This window comes from Melozone crissalis, unplaced genomic scaffold, assembly GCF_028551555.1.
Source record: "Melozone crissalis strain CALT ecotype California unplaced genomic scaffold, PUWL_Pcris_2 ptg000045l_1, whole genome shotgun sequence".
Classification (NCBI taxonomy): domain Eukaryota; kingdom Metazoa; phylum Chordata; class Aves; order Passeriformes; family Passerellidae; genus Melozone; species Melozone crissalis.
In genome coordinates, this window is record NW_026535823.1 from 16490465 (window position 1) to 16507232 (window position 16768).

General features: G+C 40.1%; 1 protein-coding gene across 3 annotated transcripts in view; it reads right to left on the minus strand.

Annotated features, from left to right (window-relative positions):
* FNBP1L (formin binding protein 1 like) overlaps positions 1–9016 on the minus strand; it is a 52170-nt gene extending 43154 nt beyond the window's left edge. For all 3 annotated transcript variants that reach the window (XM_054285780.1, XM_054285779.1, XM_054285778.1), the window contains exon 1: positions 8821–9016. In XM_054285780.1, the coding sequence (XP_054141755.1) occupies positions 8821–8844 (24 nt within the window). In that variant the 5' untranslated portion in view covers positions 8845–9016. The remainder of the gene's footprint in view (positions 1–8820) is intronic.
* Positions 9017–16768: the final 7752 nt, after the last annotated feature.

Here is a 16768-nt window from a genome sequence, read left to right on the forward strand (position 1 = left end):
AGGTCTGCCCACTGGCACCCTTGGCTTGCCAGGCTGACCAAAGGAGCAGCTCGGGGGCTGCAGCTGCGATCAATGCCCAGCCACTGTGCCGAGCAACACCGGGCTTTGCACAGCCCTCACCGGGCACCAGCACTGCGTCACCCAGCCCCTGCAGGAACCCCAAGTTAACTGCACTGAGGATGCTCCTTATACCGAGTTTGTGCAGAATGCTGCACAACACAAGGACACTGTGTGACTAACAGCAGTAGGTTCTATGTAAATACAAACATAAAATACGCTCCCATGATTGATTTCATATGTCAAACACCCTAAATATTCCTCTAATTGTGACTGGCATCACATAAATACAGGGGGAAAATGCAGGACAATTAGATGCCATAACCGATAGCTGAAGAACACCTTATCTATTAATCATAAGGATTAAAAAGTATCTGCAAATAAATATTGCAATTTCCTCTTCCAGAGTATTCCCCCGCTGTAGAGTCAGCCAACTGTATTGGAGCACAGGTGTTCTCTGGGGTTCACACACATCAATTACTTTCCCACTCACTGCCACAAAAAACCCCATGCCACCTAGACCAAATGCTTATTTGAAGACATTACTAGAAAATATTATTATTGGCCTCCTCTGAAAGAAATGAAGCATCTGGGCTAAAAACAAAGTGTACAAGAAGCATACCCATATTCAAAGAAAACATCCTCCAATTACTCTACCAACCAGAATATACAAAGTGAGGTTTTCACACCCACTCAAATTGGGCATCCACCATGAGAAAGAATCCAGCAATCAAATGCTTTCTTTACAAAGGATTTACAATGCAGATGGAGATCCAAAAGGCACACCCATCTTCATCACCTGCACCCACATCTGGTTACCTCAAGCATGCCAAAAGTTAAGGCTCCCTCTCAACTCTCCAGTGCAATTGATGTCATATTTCAGAAGTTCTTTAGTACTTAAATAACTCCCAACTCAAATCCAGTGGATGTAATGTTGTTGTACAACACTGAAAAAGTATCTTTTACTTAATATGGAACTACAAAAAAGAATGTTGTACTATTTTTGTGTGCCAGCCAGGGAGAAGCGATTCACATGGTACCTGCCTCTGGAACAAACATTTGTGAGTATTCAAATCACAGCAACTATACCAGCTATTACTTAGTAAATTAACTCTACCCCCTCCAAAACCAGGATAAAAGTGCACGGGTTACTTTCACCACTTTAAAACACCATATTACCCTTACACATAAAGAATAATAAAGTATTCTACAAATATTGCTACAATATTAATTTGATTAAAACAAATGAAGTATAATCCAATTGTACAACCCAACTAACAGGGACAAAAATGTTTATTTGCCCAAGATGACACAAGAGTTCCACATTAAAGCCCAAGAAAAATTCAGGTCCTGCAATATTAGCTTTTTAGCTCACAGTAAGACTGCATTTCTCCTTCAAAAGATGTGAACAGCAATAAAACTACAGGGAAACGTACAAAGCACAATGCCAGAAAACAGTTTAATCAGTCCAATGTCCTGTTCATTGCAAATGACAAAGCAGAAGCAGAGTTTTGACAAAAAAAAAAAAGGTATTAATGAATCATACATGTAACTATTTCAAATTTCCACACAGTAGAAATTTTCAGAAAATTCAGTACACCTACAATTCAGCTCATTACAAAATGTAATACTCCTTCCACTTTCCTCTTAGACCAGAACTTGTAGCTGAAAAAAACCGCAGCAACACAGAAACTTATTGCAGATAATTCCATAAACAAAGTCAGTGCAGAGGGTCTGCATTTTAATGAAAACCAGAAGGCTTTTATTAGTATAATACTTTTTTCCCCTTCTTGTCCCATCCAACTGAAGCACTGACATCCATCTGAAGACAAACCTCTAAACCTTCTGCCAAGAGAGCACTGGGACTGGGGTACGTAAACTCACTAGGGGCAAAATGAAACAATCTGACTGGAATTTCAGCTTTCACTGAACAGTTTGTTCACCATTACAAGGAAAAAGCTGAACATATCTGGACTTCAGGGAATTCTTTTCTCTACCAAAATGAACTCAAGTTCTTTAAAAAGTATGCACACGTGTTGCATGAACAATGACAATTTAATCTGAATTGTGTCAAGTAACTTCCCCTCCACAAAAAAAATTGAACACCCTATGTTACTCAATTACTAGCTTTACCAAGAACATTAAATAGCGTTCTGCAAATGTAAGGACTCAAGTATTTAAAGATACTATATTAACAAATGAGGGTCTCACCCAGATCAATCCAGTGTAAGAACTAATATAAATACAACACTAATTAACTTTTAGATATCAGGACATCTACAGCATCAGTGATTAATCTACACAAGCAATAACAACAAACCTTCTGTCTTCCAGCATTTACCTGCAAACAGCTGAAAGCACCAATCATACCTGCTGGGGCAACCCTCAGCTCATGAGCACATTGCCAACACACTTTTATCTTCCCATGATTTTTTCCATCACAAATTCTGAGGGATTTACCACTCCAGAGATCATTACTTTGACAGATACACATTTTAAAGAACTCCTCAGCTTGGCTGAGATAAAGATCCTGCAATCTCCAATAACCTTTTTACTATTCTCACTCAGGAAATCAAATGAGAGCTGCAGCCTTTAAAATCTTGATCCAGGCAACTCTCAGATTTTGTACTATCAACAAGGATACTGCATACATCCTTTACAAGACAGCAATACTTTTCCAGTGTTCAGAATTTCCAGATTACTAAAGTCCCATGTATGTTTGTACAAGCTTCACTGAAAAGCATATACACTTCCAAGTCTGTAAACAAGTGGGGCCATAAATAAAAACACATGCCTTTCTAATAGATATCAGATGATAAAGCTTTCAAAACTCAAAAAAACACACTTTCTAAACAGACAGTCAAAGGCACATGTATGCATTCTTAAACTATGTTCAACATCAAATCCAAACTGATAAAGTCTCATGACAATGACACACCCCTTCCTGGAAAAAACAGCAAAAAGGTCAGATGTTTATGAACCAGACAATTGCTGGAAAAATATGGACAAACATTTCCAACCAAAACTCAGTACAATTGTTTTCACACCAAAGCCAGAAGTAACTACTTTCAATAACCAAGTATTTGATCCTTACATAACCTTCTAGCTGGATATCTCAGATCTTCCCAAGGCTGAGGTGAGCCACACAACACAGCCTGTGAAAGACTGGAACCTCCCAGCGATCAGGCATTTTATCCAGCATGTCACCCAAGACAGGGAAACGTGTAACCATCCCGTGCATCTGGAAAACACTGTAACCTTATACTGCAGCCACAAGACACATTCCTTGCACACATTTGCAGCCCACAGCAGCAGGAGTACCCACTGAAGAGACAATCTATACAGAGTGCTGTTACAATCTTTGGATTAAGTTGATGGGGAAATCTAGGGAACAAAAAATAGCCACATATTGTCTTTAACAGAGTATATGTTAGCACACTGGAAAGTAAATGTACAAAATATTAAGATTCAAAAGCACCTAAGAATTTCCATATGGGATATGGCTTGATATTTAGAATTATTTACAGTGGTTTTTTATGTGTATTAACAATGCTAGTAACTACATAACCACATCCACATTAACAAGAAAGGTTTCTCAGTTTCAAGAGAGAAACTTTTTTTGGTTTGGAAAAAACCTTATATTTAGCTAAAAATAAATTTTCTAATCTAGTGAACAAAAATACAGTAAATTACTACAACAGAAGTATGCTACATAATAGTTAGCTACTTTTTGAAGCTAACTCTTTCATATTTACATTCTGTGGATGTTTTTCATATATAATTACACTTGACAACTTTTAAGATTAGGCAACATCACCACATGATTTATCTTCTACAAAAAAAGACTAAGATTTTAAAGCAAGAGGAAACAATGTCTGAAAGCAGTACTGAAAGCATAAGAAAATTTTTAACAGCTTTTGAAAAACTACTGATGCAACCGAGCTATTTAATATTTTTAATAACAGAACTTGGGTTTATGCACAGAACGAATTTTGTTTAAGGAAAGATTAAAAAGAGCACACCACCAAATATACTTTGATCTTTCTTTGGTCCAACATAACTAATTTCTAAAATACTACTCTACAGTGCCAGTGGTTTCTTAATTATAAAAGATGGTGTGCTTCTGGCCCCAAGGAGCTCACAACAATAGTATCATTAAATCTTCTACAGCCATTTCTTTTTAATCATGAAATCTCAGCACAAAAAGCCCTCAGCAAAATTTCTGTTTTAAATATTTATCAAGAGGTGAGAAACAGATGGCTAGACTGGTTCTACAGACTGAAAATGTTCTGACATGGTATTCAAACTCTTTTTCTGCCAACTGCTATTAAGGAGTTCACAGAGGTTGGAACAACAGAACGTGCATCCAAAGTTAAAAATTATCCTTCCTGGTTGTTTTTTTTTTAAAGAGACAACACAAACTCTTTAATTTCCAAAGAAGCCACTTCAGAGTGCCAATCACACTGTCTCCTCTCATTACACCAAGAACTTCATTATCAGCTACACTCCGGTCTCCAAAGCTTAGTAAGCCTTTAGCATCAAAGCAAATGCACTACATATTCGATTTAACAGCACAATACCCCAAGATGGCAATAACCAGATGTATCTTTTAAATATCCTGTGTTAATGCTATTTGTACACTTCACGCCCACCACAAAAAGAACTCCAGATGTACAGAAACATACACACTGAACAGATGCTCATGCTGAGAAGATTCTTAAACATATCACAATCTATCATTTTTATTTCCAAATATTTAAAGTTACTGAAGTCCACCCCAATTTTAGTCCCATCTATCCATTCTTGCCTTGGATATTGCAGCACAGTGTGATAGAAGTCATGGCACTTTATAAAGCAAAAACGTGAATCTAACCACAACTTCAATGTATAAACCCTTCTACTGCTCATGAAGTGAACATAAGTGTGCAGTATTTGAAAAAAGCTCAACAAACTCCAAAAAGTTAATTCTGAAAAGTATCTCTACTTAAATAAACAGCAGCAATTTTGTATTACTAATGAAGGGCAGCAATGCTACTTTGCAATTACCTGCCACCTTTTTTTCAGATTATTGCTTTACAAATGTTATCTACAAAGAAATTATATATCAGAGATAGGAAAATTTGGCACCCAATATTAAAATACATTTCAACTGAATTAGACAACACTTTCCTGTGCTCTCTACCCTGTTCTAACCCTTAAGAGAATATTCTACAAAGCAGTTCACTAAAGTATCTTGCGTCCCGTGTGGTCATACCATAAGGAACATGCTACAGAGTAACCACAAAGATACACACACCAATTAGAATAAAACTATTTGTTGAATACTACTTTCAAAGCATAATCAAAATTTTTTATTGTAGTAAGAAAGCAGAAAAGGAGAGCATATTTCCCACAGCACAGAAAATGTTGTGGAATTAAACAGTTCTAATCACAGGATGGCTTGATTTGACATTTATTTTGTTATTATTGATTTACATTATTTCATACAATGCTATCAAAAGAAACACAACAAAGACTATGCTTTTTGGCCAAGACACACTGAAAAGCACCACATGCTTTAATCTAATCAAGACATACACATTTGGTACAATGCACACTCACTTCAGAGAATGGTGGTGTACCTATTAAAAAAAAAATCTTGCTTGGAAACAAACAGCTACCTAATTAAAAGAATTAGAAAATACTGGCCAATCAAAGAAAATCTTTCCTTTGTCCTGTCCCTGATGTAACCATTTAATTAGCATATGTATCATTTCAATAACAAAATTGCTATATTTAATAATTACCACATAAAAACCAGACATGAGTTGCTTTCCTTATCTCCTAAATTTTCTTCTGGCTCCTTATTTGTTTCTATATCCATCTATGCTCAGTTTTTTACTGTATCCAAAATAGTACACAGTATAAAACTCCACAACAATTTTAAAAAATCCTCAGAACTGTGAATCAGCATAAAATATCAAAAAACAGCATAAAGAGATACAACTTAAGAAGGCAGAGTTAAGGAGATATTAAAAAAGCATGATACAGAATCATCAAATTTGCTTCAATGAATTAGCGAAGCATACATACATAAGTGCAAATGTTTCTAAAAATTGTGATCTAGATACCAGACTTAACCCTTTATGAGCTGAAAGCACTAATGAAGGAGAGCTTTAGGCACAATGAGGTGTCCAAAAAACCTGAGCAGAAGAGGTTTTCTTTTCTCTGCAGCTGGGGACAGAACACCTCATGCCCTGCTGCCATCAGCAAACAGAGCAGCTCAGGCTGCCTCCCGAAGCTCCACTGATGCTCACAACAGGGAATGACGGAGGAATTGCTACACCAGAACATACATATGTCTAAGAATTTATTTTTATCTTGTTCAGAGCTTTCTTTGAAGATTCGCAATACTGCTTTTCCTTGTGTTTTTTAACCTAGATTTAAGATAATTCTTAATGAATTTGGTTCTGTGCCAGACCTCCAAAAAGTAATCTTTACTTGCCCAGCACAAGTTGTTAACAACAATTAAAGTTTTGTGCTTTTTACAGTAAGTGAAGCACTGAATATTCTTCCAGCTAAAAACTGGTTTGAATCATAACAGAGTATACTTTTTAAAGTATGGTAAAATTCAATTTAAAAAAAAAATAAAGGTATCCCATAATGCAAAAACTTGAATTGTCAGTCTAGTTACATAGTTACAAACAGACCATTTTATGCAAGAAGTTACCTCAGTATAGAGTTGCAGGCCATCTCCAGGTATCAAGCAAAAAAGACATTAAATTTTGCTAAAAGAAAAGTACTGAAGTAAAACTTTTAGCTTAAAATTCTGGCATTATTTCTTCCAATTAATACATAAGAATTAGTGACTTAAAAGAAGTACAGTAGGTCAAAATAAACTTCAACTAGTTTCATAACACCATGAGTTAAATGCCTGTCATAAAAAGGAAGTCTGGGGTCAAAATCCATCTTTTTCAATATGTTTCTTAAACACAGGACAAAGACAAGCACTTTCACACAAAACTGACAAGACAGAGTATAAAACCTTCAACTGTCATTTACAAGCTGAACAAAAAAAAAAGAAAAAAAAATTAACAATTAAGAGGCTGCAAAAATGAGATCTGAGTAAGCTAAAGCTCTGTTTTCTACAGCAATACATATTTGAGTGCTTACAGTCAGCGCTCACCCAAATGCCAACCCCACTCCTCTCAAGGGGCACTCACCCCTCACCTGAAATTCATACAGGCATGAGCTACACACACACTCTTGTGTGGCCAATATAAATTCCAGCTTTTACTTACTGCTCACTGCCAATGTCTCAACAGTTTTAGATTTCAGGCCTGCTACAGCAGCGTCATCAGTACTTAAAAAGCATATTTTGTCTGAATTCTCAGCGTGCCTACAAATCCTAGTAAAGTACAAGGTACTATGCAAAACATTAAAGTAACCCCTAAATACTACTAAATCAGGCTTCTCCGCGTAGTACACGTGATGCTATTACATCTTCATTTTGCATAATCAGACACAACTCAATTCAGGTGGCTTCAGGAGCTCCGCGGGCGCTCCCAGTCCCGCGCCCCACCCAGGCACCCCGCCCGCAGCGCCACGGCCGCCCCGGCTCCTCGGGCAACCACTTGTCTGCGTGCGGAGCAGATCCTGGCTCCTCTAGAGACTGGTGGCTCTGCACTACAAAATACTGATAAAGGTATTTAATTCAATGCTAAAAAAACCAAAAAAAAAAACCCAAAAAAACCCCCAAAAGCCCAAAAACCACCTGTAATGCTAGGTCCAGATTAAGAATTCTTGGACCAGACTTCAAGCTGCAACGTTTACCTTTCTGTATTTTTTTTCTTAGCACAAGTCTCTGCTTCACAGTTTTTAAAAGCAAATAAATGCAGGGCAGGCGGCATTTAAAGCGGGGACGTTCAACACTCCTTGGTACTATTCTATTTCACGCCTAAGCATTCCCACGATCAGCGTTAGCTCCGGCAGCAGGAAGCCTGGCAGAGGAGATCCAGCACCCCGCCACTGCGAGCAGACACCACCGTGCCCGCTCCGGCACTCCCCCGGGAGAAGCCCCTCTGCGTCCCCAGCACGGCCAAGGAGCCTTCGGAGGGAAGAGGGGAGCTCTAAGGAAAGAGCCAACGCGAGACAGAAACTGCCTGTCTCGTTGCTGCCAATTTTCGTATTTAAAACAAACACAATGCAGTGTTAGCCAATATTCTGCGGTACTTTTAAAGACAAAGCTACACAGGAGCTGCGCCTAGTTCGGGCCGGCAGCTGAAAACGCTTCGCTGCTCCGAGCAGCCCGGCGCTTCTCGTGGGAGCAGCAGTAGTGCCGCCGCCCCGAGGCTGCCCGGTGCGGGCCGCTGCCCGAGCCGCGCCGGGACCCCGCCCCGAGCCGTGCCGGGAGCGCGGTGAGGGCCGCGCCGGCGGGCCCCGAGCGCGGCGCTCCCCGGCGCACACAAAGCGCCCGTCCCGCCGTGACCGCGCCGGGCGGGCGGAGGGCGAGGGGCCGCCCCGGGAACGCCATGGCCGCGCAGGCGGCGCGCGCACCGCACCCCGGACGCGGCGCTCCCGCCCCGCCGCGGCCCCCGGCCCAGCGCCGCCGCCCTCCGCCCGCGCCGGACCCCCGCCCCGCCCCAGCCCCTGCCCGCCGCCCCTGCGCCGAACAAAGCATAGCGCCTCGGCTCCGGCCGCTCCGCGCCTCCCCGGGGCAGCCGCCCGAGCAGACAAGGGAAGGCGGCGAATCTCAGACACAATGAGAGGCGAGCCGGGACTCACCCACAGCTCCGTGCCCCAGCTCATGGCTGCTCCGCGGGCAGTGCCGGCTCCGGCAGAGGCGGGGTTGAGGCGTCGGGCGCCGGCCGGACAACGGGGCCCCCTCAGGCAGCGCCGGTGCCCTCGGTCACTGGGGAGAGGCGGCGGCGGCGGCGAGGAACGACGTCGCTCCCAGCTCCAGCTCCGCCTGGCTCGGGAGGGGGAGCCGCGGAGGAGACTGGGAGAGGGGCGGGTCCGGCTGGAGCGGCGGGGCCGGGACGGGAGCGGCCGGCGCTGCTCCGGAGCCCCGAGCGGCCGCGGGGCGAAGGTGTCGCGCCCGGAGCGGCCCCGCGTTGTTACTCATTAACGAGGCGACGGCGAGGCCCCGGGGCTTTGTCCTGGCCGGCTGCGAGGCCTCCCCGCCTCCCCAAAGCGCTGAGTCACGGCCGGCAGCGGCCCGGCCCCGGCTCGCCCCCTCCTCACCGGGCACCGCGCCGACACACAGACGTAAACAACGACTTTTGTATTGTTTACATCACAGCTCTATATGTAAATCACAAATTGAGATGGTAGGAAAGGTGAGGTGCAAATTTCTGCAAATAGAAGTAAACAGTCAGAATTTAGAGCATTTATTTAGGGCAATGTAACAAAATCAAATGTTTTCTGGTAATTTGTAGACATTTTAGGAGACGGAAACTACAGCCTGTATCATGGGTACATTAATACAACATTTAGCTACTCAGTAGCGTTTAAAAAGCCTAATTTTAGCAATGAGAGGTTTTCCCAGGATAAACAGGATTCCTTCTTTCCAGGTAGCTCTCCCTGAAAAACACCTTTACAAACACAAAGGTAAAGCAAGCATCGGGATGTTCCAGAGATTCTGAGTAACTTCACAACCTCCTGAACTGATTGAGGGGCTGCTCTGAAATACTCTAAAATAGGACCGGTGTTAGCACAGCAGCTCTGGGTGTTCCTGCCTTTTGAGAGCACATGTACACGATAAAGAGGAGCAACCAAAAGATATTCCAGAGCAGGCTTTGAACAAGCTAGCACCAGAATAGGAGACTATCATTGTACCACAGCACTGCTGCAGTCTGGCTAATTATTCATCTTTGGAGGTTAGCAGTTAGACTTGGGAAATCAGGGTGATTAAAAACTGTACACAGTAACATACTGTTTCTGGGACCCAACCTAGTGTTTCTGCAGGCATTGTGATTCTCATTTTGTAGATAATTAGTACAAAATCTGCCTCAAAGGATGAAGAAGATTCCAAAAAGTCAAGTGCAAGGCCTATTTCTTCCCAACATATTTCAGTAGTTTTATTAGTGTTTGAATTTAAATATGGGCACAACTATTTTCAAGATTGCTTTCTGATTTTTAGTTGGCTTTTAACCCATACTTCCAAAAACACACATATATGTATCAGGTACATACATAGAGATGTGCATTTCACCTTTACTTACCTAAAAGTCAATCAGTAAAGATTATAGATCACAATAAACTACATAGATAATGAATTTGGAGTTAAGAGACAAAAAGCATTTAGACAAATTGTTGCAAGATTTGGAATTCATGAACAGTATATTAAGACCATGTGACTGAGACAAATTTTTAATTCATTGAAAATGAAGCAGAAGTCTTAGCAGCATAATACTTACCACTTCCGCTTAGTGAGAAATCTGACACCAGTCACTGTTACCCCCTTTTCCTGCTTAAGCAAACTCTTGCTTTAGGAGATTCCCATATAAATTCTGAGCCCTCCTCCAGTTTAGCAGTTGAGGATGTGAAATGAGCAAGCTGTAAAACAAGGGGAAGAGTCTACCACATCTCTGTGGGACATTACCAGAAACAGAAAAATGAATCACTGAGAATTGTGACATTGTTTCCATTATCAGGGAATGCAATTGACCTAAGCCTAGAAATAATTAAACAAATATTACCCTAAATATTTTTACTCTTCTAGTCACATCCTTCAAAACATCATTTGGAGGAGGGGATGCAACCAAAGGGACTCAAGAACATATTAAAGACATATTCAAGTAATGTTAAACACAGCAAAGGCTTCATGATAAATTGAATAGTTCTAGTAGCCTCGTGAACCACTACCTTCTTCTGACAGATGATGACAACTTATTTTTAGCTTAGAAAATTTACTTTTATATTTAGATGTTTCACCCCAACACTGACTCATTAATGCAGGCTTTAAAGAAAACTGCCCAATTCTGCATTTGGACTGAATCCACATAATTCTAATTATTACAGTAGTTGTGTATTTTGTTAATTCTGTTCCCTTTTCAACAGAATCTACTTGAGTTTCCAAGTGTACCTAAGGATATTATCTTGGCAGAAAAATAATCTGAATCATTAATTTGGAGTGGCAGAAAAGCTGTCTGGCACTCCCTGTGGGTGCACTTTCTAAAGACAGAAGCAGCTTAGCTTTCCACTGCCACAAAACTCAGCAGGACCAAACAAATTACTTCCAAATATCTCTGTCTCAGTGTGAGGTGCCATTAATCCTTTTCTCTGCTAGCCAGCAGTCTCTTTGTCATATTAAAATTGGATTTTTGCTTCACAAAAAATAAGAAGGGTTGCAAAAACCGTATTATCCCTTTCTGCTTCAAAACCAAAAGAATTTAGCTCCCTTCTTCCTTTACACATATATTTCCCCCATCACCAGCACTCTAAGTGCTCTAATTTAAAAAAATATTGATGTTCATAACACTTCCATGTGGTGAGTGGATAATCATTACTTCACAGCTCAGGAAATACTCTGAGACAAAAGAATAGGTGTCCTGACACTTCAGCTTGTGCTCCGCTCCCCACAGACTTCCTGTGTCTCCCAGAGCCTGGTTAACCATAACCAGCAGAATGCAAAGTGTTGGGAGCTCAGCATCTGCCTAGAGACTTACTACCACTCAGTTCCTAGTTCAACTATTAGGCAAAGTAAACTTATGGTTTTACTCTAAGTACTGATTTGTTTTTTATTTAAAGCAGAAAATTACCAGGAAACTGTATTAGTGAGACCACATTAGTTAGACTTTCTGCTTCAAGGCAGAAGGAAAATTTCATTTAATAGTGCAAACTCAGCCACTGCTTGGAATGCCCTAATTCTAATTTTTCTCCTATCTCTGAATTTTTGTGGGAAGAATTGTACCCCTCCATCTTTTTAAATCCAGTTCCTGTACTGAAATGAATTTTACATAGCAAAAGAAAGGCTTGTTTCTTTCTTTTCCCTCTCATCTCAGCAAACAGAAATACATCAACATTGACTGGATAACAGAACTGAAAGGACACTACAAACATCAGCTATAAATAGGAGGAAAAATGAGAACTTCCATCTGCTTTTACAAAACATCCTGTGCTGACTTTTTTTTGCCTGCACTATAACCAAGAGCACATCTTTCCTTGCCATATGTAGCAGAGAAAATGTGTTGTCAATCAGCATCAACTAGCAATATTATAAGTACAAACAGCCTTATTTCACAGCCATTTTTTGTCCCAGTGAAACAAGACTATCACATGATAATTCAGCATTTCCTTTTGGTAATATAAACTGTTTCCCAACCCAGAGGCTGGACAATCACAAAGTATCAGGGAACACACAAAAATCATTACTTTAAAATATGATTTTCAACTCTCTAATGCTTTCATTGCCTGCTTGAATACTATAAATCCATTCACTTCCATTGTACATCCCTTCAGAATTATATCAAAACATAACCATAAATGGCTTTGCTACCTTTAATTTCTGCTACCTCCAGTTCACCTAACCCATGTCCTCTCCATTCTCCCACCAACCCCTTCCGTGCATATTTCTTTAAATTAAAAGAACACCAAGCTGTTGTGCAGAGTTATGTATGGCCATGGTGAATTCTATATTCAATTTTTTTTCATTACCATATTATCTACAGGCATAAAGATTATAGCTTTTAGATAATAACCAAAAGCTTGAACAGTCACTGCTCTCAGCATCAATAGCAGCTTCCAAGCAGAGTGTATGGATTGACATACATATCAATAAGGAAAGATGGAGACTGTCATGGTACCAATTCAAGCTGTAGAAAAATGAATAGCGGATGAATGTGTAGCAAAGGATCAGCACCACCCATTTTAAGATTTGCTAAGCAATATTTTACTATCATCTGACTTTGAATTACAATCAGAAACAAATGTATGCGCAGTTGTGCAAAATGTGCCTTACGCTCGGCATCCTAGGTTACTGTTTAATCTCGCTAGCGAGTTTTAGTTTCGAACTGGTTCGAGCATTATCAGCACAGAGCGGCTCGGGTCACCCTCAGCAGTTTGGGCACGCACAGCCCAAAGCCATGGCCATATCCTGGGCTCGACAGCCGCCTGCCGGCAGCGCCAGCCCCGGCAGCGCCACGGACACGGCACCGCCGCTGCTGCCACCACTGGTCCCGTCCCACCGGACGCCTGCGAGTTACAGGAACGGGAAACCGAGAGCGCCAGCGACCCCTTGATCGTCCTACCTTCCATGCAACTGCACGTCGTCACTTCTCTCCCTTAGAGGATTTCATTTCTGTGCCCAGGGGTTTAATTTCACGCTTACTTCCCTTATTTTATGTCTGGGGTGGTTCCTCCTTTCATGAGAAAGTTGATGTCCATAATACCACATTTAATTGATGCGTGGAAAAAATTCCAAAGGATCACAATCTGTAGGAAAACTCAAAAGTTATTCACATGTCAAAGAAAAATATTTCCTTCCCACTACTAATCACATTAAAAGAACAGGAATCAGGAAATAAATCAACAATGGGAATGAGAACAGTGTGCTGTGCACAGAATAGATATCCCACTAAGCAAATCCTTATTTACATTTCTATCTCTCCATATCACTTTAGTAAAGATAGCTACAACTCAGTTTATCACTCTCATTTGTTCCAAGTGAGATTCTGATCAGAGACTAACTAAAGAAATTTTCAAATAATCCCAGAGGAACAAATCCAAAAATAAATCACTTAACGATTAAAGAATTTTGGTTTTGTGACAGTACACATTCTATTTAACAGAATTCAAAGTGCAATGCTTGCTCTTTGGATTTCAAAGGCAGATCAAATCCAACAGCCAATTGCATCCTAGTAAGAGACTTTTCCTCCACATCCCTTTGTACATTTTTCCCTTTGAGACAGGGTTACATGAAAGGGAAGAATATACACAACTTACTGAGACTGTTCTTTTCCCTCCCTAACACACTCATCTTCCAGTAGCCAAGGCTTTTCCCTTTGGATTTACCACTATCTTAGTAAAGACAGAACTTACCTTATGTTCAGATCTTATCAGCTGATAAATTTCAAACAATTAAAGACACAGAACTTAAGAGTTGAGTTGTGCTGCTACTTTGTGTCCTTAATACCTAATCCACAAAAAAAGGTTATCATGTCACTACTTCCTATGTCCTTTTTCACATTAAAAAATGCACAATTTTCAGCACCGAATTAAAAATTTGATTCAATTTGAGGAATAAATTGCCCCTCTGGCTTGGAATATAGACACCACTGAAGCAGGTTACAGAAATACATCCCAACACAGATGTGTTTGAAAACACTCAGCATTCAGAGGCTTTATCCTGTGTCCATAAAAGTGAAACTTTTAATTATGCTATTTTAACGCAGTCAATACTAGAGATTTCATTTTAGTGAACGGGGGAATTCTCAATCCCTTTTGCACACAAGTAAACCAAAACCACAGCTACAGCGAGTGCAATGTCCCCCTCCAGCCCTGCCTGCTCCCACAGTTCTTCCCACAGCACTGTGTGGTTCATGGCCCAGACCCTCCCACTGGGAAGGGATCCCTGCCAGCCCATCGCCTTCCTGAGAGCAAAGTCTGAGCACTGAGCTTTGCCTCAAAACATCCACTAGCACTTTTTAATAAAGGTAAAATACTACTTAATATTTTTTACACATTTTGGAAAAGATAACTCATTAACAGAAGTGACATTGAGTTTAGACCCATTTTCACATCCTGCAGACAGGATAAATACCTTTTCCTATTCATTCAAAAACTGTCCCTACATTTGAATGATATAATGTACCAAGATAAACTAATTTTTTGTCCGTAACATTTTATTTTGTTTACAATTTTAGCATAGTATTTTTTTAAACAAAGGCATCTCAAAAACTGTAAATTTTTTGTAGAAATGAAAATATTATTGTTTCCAACATTAGAACATATTGAAAACAAAAACAAGTTATTAATGATTTAATGAGTTTAGTTGCATACAACTTGCCCAACAATCCCAGACAACTAAATTACCACAGGTATAGAATAGCTAATCAGATAATATGGAAGATATATGTAAGTACATACTTAAGATGCAAGTGAATTTAAATTCTGATTTTTACCTGCTTGAATATTAATTATCTGTGTGTGAAACTGGCACCAGTTAGGTGTTTACATTACAGCAGAATAAAAAAAATTATATGTGTTGGTCACATGACTCCTTCATATATATTTTCTAAAATTTTTACAGTGATGTCTTCTTTATTGCAGGCTGGGATGGTGAAGACTGTCAGATTTTGCTTTGGTAACACTGCCACTGCCCTGACAAATTTACTTCTCTTCCATGGATTACACTGCTGCCTAACTGAGAAAACAAACTACCTGAAACTAAAACAACATTGAATTTGATTTCTAATTCAGCTGTGGTTTTTCACTCTGAGCTGACAGAATGAAACTTGAACACAACATTAATGAAACCAAGTCCTAGTCCATAACCAGAAATCCCAGGCATTATGCTATTACAAATAAATGTTTTCATCTCTGACAATGACTTTTACAAGTTTGTTTTCCCAATTATTTGCTCTCTAGATGATTCACCCAACCCTGAAGATAACATCTTTTTCCTTTACATAGTGCAGCACCTTTTAGTTCTGTAGCATGTGAAAGTGTTAACTTCAAAGCACAGTGTAACATTGCCCACACCTGATTACTACTTGTATTATGCTTTGAAGATGTAAAAGTTTATGATTACTGACTAGTAAGTTTTGAACTAATACCAAAACTGGACTAATTACTACTGAAATGAGTGTGGAAATCATTCAAAGTTATACCATGCAATATTACTACTCCAATGTTAGTCACCCTGGGTGGGGGCTGAGGGAGAAACCAATTATTTCCTTTGAAAAAAGACAAAAAAAATCTCTGAAGTATTACAAAAATTAACCATATGAACATTCAGCCTTAAAATTAAGTGTAATCTTTACATAGTTTAATATACCTCTTATAAATCTTCACCCCAGATATATAAAGCATAGTAGCTGTTCACAATTAAAATGCAGGAAAAAACCCAAACTGGTTTTAACAAGTATGGTCCATCCTTACCTGAACTTTTGGTTCAAGCTGTGAGATAGAAGTCTTCATGTATTCCTGCAGTTGATGCAACAAGAAATCATGACCGTGACAAATTAAAATGAAACATCTCTTTCCCCAACATAGGCAGGAGCATCATCTATTACAGATTTCCAGATTACTGAAGTTTCTGCTAGGTTCACCCACACAGCAGAACCTGTCTTTATTGGATTTATCCATGACTGATGTATGGGATTAGGTGTATCCAACTGGATTCACTGTCTAATTATTTTATTGCAAAACCTCCACTCCCCAGGTATTGGCTTCAGTTGTATTACAGCACAGCACCACAGAACAGAACATTTTCACTCTGCTTCTTTCCAGAAGTGCACAGCTCTAGCACATTTGTTGCCCCACATACCCAACAACTGTAGCAAGTACTTCCAAAGCCATTAATAAATTCTTACAGATTTCTGTAGCAATGGTGGCATGGAATCCAAACAAAAAGCACTCATTTAAATCAGGAAAAAAATTCAAACTAAGCACAAATGTATTTTGAAAAGGAACATATTGGTCCTGATTGCAAGCAAACCTTAATGGGCTGACAGCAAGGCTCAAAGACACTCCTTTGCATCAGTGAGTTGCATCCATCCAGCATCCTTTA